At 35.7% G+C, this 6,221-nt stretch overlaps 1 protein-coding gene across 4 annotated transcripts in view; it reads right to left on the bottom strand.

The window, feature by feature from the left end:
* Window positions 1–718: 718 nt before the first annotated feature.
* Window positions 719–6,221, bottom strand: part of Helq (helicase, POLQ like) — a 47,764-nt gene continuing 42,261 nt past the window's right edge. For all 4 annotated transcript variants that reach the window (XM_048784730.1, XM_048784729.1, XM_048784728.1 and 1 more), the window contains one exon: window positions 719–5,098. In XM_048784730.1, coding sequence (XP_048640687.1) covers window positions 4,991–5,098 — 108 coding nt within the window. In that variant the 3' untranslated portion in view covers window positions 719–4,990. The remainder of the gene's footprint in view (window positions 5,099–6,221) is intronic.

The raw sequence follows: 6,221 nt of genomic DNA, 5'->3' as shown, positions 1-6,221 counted from the left end.
TCTTCCCCTTCACTATGGGGTTATCACAGAATATTCGTAGCACTTTGGTGTCCAGCTTTACTTTTGACAAAGATTAAATACACTTTCTTTCTGTCCTAGTTTCGACAGATCACAGAGCCAAGAAGGCCAAGGTTGTGAACTTATTCTCCATATGGCTTTGCCTGCACTGTGGTCACCTGTGTGCTCCTCCGTCAGGTGTTTCACAGATGCCTTTCATTGATCACAGGGGAGACCAGATGAGAAAGCGGAGATGGCTCAGCACAAACCATGAGTGATTTTTTTTTATGGTTTCTCATAACCTCTTCTAGAACTCAAATACATAGATGGTGTGGCTCACTGCCTTCTCTTTGTACACCTCAGCTGGAAGAGTACCTATGTCCTCCCTTCTGCAGATGCCCTTCTTTCTTTGTCTCCAACATTCGGAATTCTCCTATCTTTTTAGCATCTAGTTCATGGTTCATTTCTTGCACAGTTCTTCCTCGAGGACTCTGTCTCTGGGGTCTACAGCATTTGTCCCTGTCTCATTTTGTTCCTGTCATTGGCACATAGTCATTTTATTTGTGCCTAAAAGAAACAAGGGAATTATCAGTGTGATATTCCACCTCTTTATTTTCCACCTGTGTCTAGCATCAAACTAAATATATTGAAATTATTCAGTAAACTGTATTTTAAATATTTTCATTGAGCTTTCAAATGGCTTTGACAAATTTCAGCAAAATGATATTGAACTTCATTTATTGGGTGGACAACAGAATTTTATTATGACCCTCAAAGTGCTTACAAATATATACAGAATTAAACCAGTGTTACTGTATTTTATACAGAGTGAGAAGTCTATTGTCTGTGAAAATTTCCCCAACTGTATGTGCTACCATACAGTAATATTGTATTTTACCACAAAAGAAAATCATTTGGCATGTTACATTATAACAGCTGGTTCTTTACACTTAAATTGCTGTTAGCCTACATTTTCATAGCTTTATGCATATCTCTTTATTATGATAATATACTTTCTGCCCATTTTAAAGAGAAAAAAAATTATAAGATGTCCTAGATTAGATGGCTCATAAAACTCCTCAGAAGGATTCAAATGTCCAGTTCTCTGCAGTAATTGGATCTCTTTTGTTGCTTTGTTTTAATCAGGGATAGAACTTTAACATTTTATATAAGCTGCTGTTAGGATAAGTAAAAAAGAAACCATTTCACTAGAGAAAATTATAATTTATAAAAATGGTCGGTATTTATCATAGTTAACTTCCATAGAGTTTTTAGAAACACAAAATACCCTTTCATGGGCATAATTGCTCATGTGCTAATAACCAGAAAGAATCCCCCCCAAATGGTGATTTTCTAATTGTGTTCCATAGAGATGCCAGAGAGCAATTTTCAGATGTATTAGTTTCTTATTGCTGCTGTAACATATTAGCACAAAGTGCAGTGGTTTAAAACAATACAAATTTGTTATCTTACAATTCTGAAAGTCAGAAGTCTAGAAAGGTCTCAGTAGGCTAACAGAAGGTATAAGCAGGACTGTATTTCTTTCTGCAGGCCCTAGAAGGGAATCAATTTCTTGCCCTTTCCAGCTTCCAGAGGCACTATTCATTCCTTGCCTCAAGGTCTCCTTCCATCTTCAAAGTCATCAATGGCTGGGGAATCTTTCATCATATCATTCTGACTCTCCTGTCACCTCTTTCACTTACAAGGTCATTTGTGACTACATTGGGCCCACCCAGATAATTCAAGATAACCTTGCCATCATCAGTCACCTAATTGGCAACCTTAATTCCATCTGCAACCTAACCACATATCAAATTTATAGGTTCAGTTATTATAAGGCAAACATGTCTGGGCAGGTTGTTATTATGCCTATCACACCAAGAATCACACACATTTAAGTTAAATTCTTAAAACAGAAAAAAACAAACCCAGGTTAATTATTTAGAATACTCAGAAGAAATGAAACAAATACTAAAATGTATAATATTTTGAACTTTAAACACCAGACACTACAAGCATATTGTGCTGCCAGGTTACTCATTGGTTTTGGTACAAACTTTAAAGCTTCTAATGCTATATCTATGTATGTGCATATAATTCATTTTGGGGAAGTTTAATTATCTAATGTGTTTGGTTCAACTAAAACAGAATCCAATCCACCATTTCCTCCTTAATATTTGGCATTCTTGGTTGTTTGTGAAACTTAGCACCTGAGAATCCCTGTTCTCTGCTTTTGCTGTTATCAGATTGTGCTAACATGCTGAGAGCGTGTGCCAATATCTTTTCTTGTGGGTAGGAGGAGGTCATCTGTCTTTTTCTCCTTTATGGATTCCATAGAGAACCCTCCTCAACACTGCCTTAGCTTATGTAGAAAATGCAGCTTCTATAAAAATGTGCTATTCTGCATCAACAAAGGGAGTAAGACCTATGGCCTGGATGTTCCAATTGGCTCTTTAATCATCACAACTGTGTGTTAGTGCCCATCTTCATTGTTTTCCCCCACCTCTACTATATACTTAAGCTATGTTTCATATCTTTTTTTGTAATTATTTCATAGGGTTTTAGACAGATGGAAGAGTAAACAGATATGTTCAGCCTGCCATCTTGACCCACAACTTTCCAAATATTTGTTGGGTAGCTTGTTGCAATGTGCACAATCAACAGAATAATCAGTGTGATCAGGTTTGAGTCCAGGTTGTCACTTATTAATGGTGGGTTCCAGGCAGGCCACATTTTATTTGTAACATAGGGTAAAAAAATAACATCATGGCTTCTCACTCTCGAGGAGGCCTGCATTCTCCCTTGAATGTATATTTATCATCCTAAACAAACCTGTTTATGCCTAAAAAAAAAAAAATAGCATCTTAGATGTCAGTAAGGAATCATCTAAATAGTACTATCCAAAGGATTTAGCATAGTGCTGGCACATGGCAAGCCTTCAATAAATGGAAGTTTATTGTTTATTAACTTATCATTGAGAGTACCATAGAAAATACACACATCACTATGATCATGTTATTGGAAATTATCAAAGAAAATCAAGTATAACAATGCTTATGTGTAATGCTTGGTGTTACTTCTTGTCACAGTGAGATGGAGTTCAGAAACTGCAGTGATGATTGTATGGGAAGGTTCTTGAAAATGGAAGCATAAAGCCAAGGAGGGTTTTCCATCAGTCCTTCCTAAAAAAAAAAATCAGTGTGGAGATTTGCTGAGAGAATAACTAAGTTTGAAAAGGCTTATACTTGACCAAAGCTTGGGTGTGCTCCACAGAAAAGCTTTGTTTGGGTGGTGGTTGTTTAAGTTTATAGGGCAAAGCAAAACAAGTGTGGCCATTAGAAAGAGCTTAATGGAATTAGGCATCCTAGAAATGGACAGGCTGACTTACAACTTAAAAACATTGAAAAAGGAAAACCTGATACCACATTGGAATTCCCAACATTTTAATGTTTTGAAATTTAATATGAAGGAACTACAGGTACCTTCCTTGATGTGTTAGTGCAGTCAGATGACAGCAACAAAAATTTCAAATCTGAATGTGATATACATAAAATTTAAATTAAGTCTGAGATAAGTAGATTTAATATTTTTCTAAATGGTGAAGTAGCCATTTATTCCAACTCTATTCACTGAGTGACCCACATTTTCCACTATGACTTGAAGTATCACCTGTACTACCTATTATTTTCTTCATTTACCACCACTTCCTGTCTTCTGGAAAAATCATCAAAATTCTATACCCTGGTCATAGGGGTGGGAAATGGACCCAACTGACCACTAATAGCTTTTTCCAGATTTTTTTTTTCCTAACTGAAATTGGCAGCAGTGAGATCTTTGTGCTTTGGTCTTGAATCTATATGTAAGTCAGTCTTAATTTGCCTGACAGAGGACAGGTGGCAAGTACTGATGGTGTTAAGCTTCGCTGATTCTAATTGCCCTAAGGGTAGGTTTGTTGCTGCCCCCAGTTTGAGAATATGGTGGCTAAATATCCCTTTTTGCTTAAACTAGATATCCTTGGGTTTTTAATCACTCAAAAATGAAAAACCATGTTTATTATAAATTCGTAAAAATATTTGGGTCTATTTTATTCTCCATCTGTTCCCACTGATCTACTTTTCTAGAACTAAACTGCTTCAATATCCTTTAGTGTTAATACCATGTTAGTCAACTTTCTATCACTATGACAAATACCTGAGATAAATCAACTTAAAAAGGAGGGAAAATTCATTTTGGCTCATGGTTTCAGAGGTCTCGGTTTGTGGTTGTTTGGCCATTGTTTTGGGCTGGTAGCAGCACAGTACATCATTGTGGGAGTGCAGGGTGGAGGATAGCTCATGGCAGCCAGAAAGCAGAGAGAGAGGAGGGGTTAGGATCCCAATATCTTCTTTGAGGGCATGTCCCTAGTGATCCAGCTTCAGGTAGAAAATGATGGGTTTGAAAAATCACAGGGAAAGTTCTGGGAATTTCAAATAATCCAGTTTGAAGGAAGAAATGGGTAAGAGAGGGTTGGGGTGTAGTTCGGTGGTAGAGCATATGCTCTGCATGAACAAGGTCCTGGGTTCAATCCACAGCAAAACAAATAAAAAAAAAAAAGTGGGGTTGGGGATATAGCGCAGTTGGTACAATGCTTGCCTTGCAAGCACAAGGCCCTGGGTTCAAGTCCCAGCACCACCACCAAAAAAAAAAAAAAAAATCCAACAAAGGTAAGAGAATAATAAAAGATATGACTACAAAGGAAGCTTGAAGATATGTTGTGGCAGTTTGAATTCATTTTGTGGTGGACGCTATAGATTTTGAACAGAGAAATAATGTGTAAATGTTGAAGAAGATGGATTATTAGTAGAAGGTTACTGTAAATATGAGCATTATATTCAAATATTATCCATAGTTCTTAATGCATAATTTAAGTATATTTCATTTGTAAAGCATAAGGACTCTTTAATAAAATATATGTAATAAATAATTCATATTTGAAAATGTGCATCAGATAGCTTCATGCCTTTTCACTGGAAGATGCCTCGACATCAGGCAAATCAGAAGGCAATCTCAATAATTCTTCTACTTCTTCTTGCAAAGCCTCTGCTTTTTCATGCAACAGCATCTACAATAAAAAATCAAGACCTGAGGCCAAAATGTACATTGCTAGAACTGCCAACATTTTTACCACTATTAGAAGCCTGAATCTTTACACATCAATAATCTAGACATTAAAACTAAAATAACAAGATTGAAAAATGGCCATTTAAGAACAAGTGATTATAGTAAATGAGGCTGAGGCATTTAGTTAAAACCATTTTAGCTGATCATTGCATAGTATTCCAAAAATAAAGAGGCTTTAATACTCTCCAAGATTTGTTTTATTGGAGACTTGGCCACTTGAAAATTAATTTTTAATCTATAAAATCTTAGACAATTTTGCAAAAATTTAATGAGCTCCTGGAAAAGTAATCCTTTATATATGCATTTTATTAATCCTCAAAATTTAGTATGCTTTTAAAAATTCATCAGTATTTTTAGGAAAAGTTATTCAACTTCTTTAGTGACTATGGTTGATTTCAAAAGTAACAAAAAAGGAAAAAAAGTATTTCTAAAATAAGACACATAGAAGATTTCAATAAATAACGATTCCCCTTTCTTCTAAAACGCAGAAACAGTTTGGGTTTCATATATGTAGGGGTGAAATATTAGCACTACTTCTGTTATAACATTTTTATAATAAAATGTTTATCAAAATCATACAAAGGGGAAAATAATATGAAAGCAAAAATAAAAAAAACAAAAATACTCTACCAATTTGATAAAGTATAGCACTACACATTATATAAAAGTGATTAAAATGTAATCAAGTAAACTTTCCAGTATTTGAGAGAAGGATCACCAAGTAAGATAAATCTCCCTCTAAAAAGTACACAAACCAACAAGTAAATTACACAAAAACCATGTTCCAGTAATAGTATAGAGAACACCATCTACCTCAAATTACTTATAGTTTTAAAAATATCCACCAAAGAGCTGGGGATATATATAGCTCAGTTGGTAGAGAGCTTAACTCCCATGCACAAGGGCCTGGATTCAATCCCCAGGACCACAAAAAAGGGGGGAAAAAAAAAGAAGAAGAAAAAAGCTCCAAGTTGGTTTTCAAACATATTATTTGGGCTGGGTATGTGGCTCAGTGGTTTAGCACCCCTGAGTTCAATACCTGATAACCCCCCCTCCCCCCCCCC

The sequence above is a fragment of the Marmota marmota genome, unplaced genomic scaffold, assembly GCF_001458135.2.
Source record: "Marmota marmota marmota unplaced genomic scaffold, marMar, whole genome shotgun sequence".
Classification (NCBI taxonomy): Eukaryota; Metazoa; Chordata; class Mammalia; order Rodentia; family Sciuridae; genus Marmota; species Marmota marmota.
Note: the sequence above shows the minus strand (reverse complement) of the source record. Positions and strands in the feature narration are given on the sequence as shown.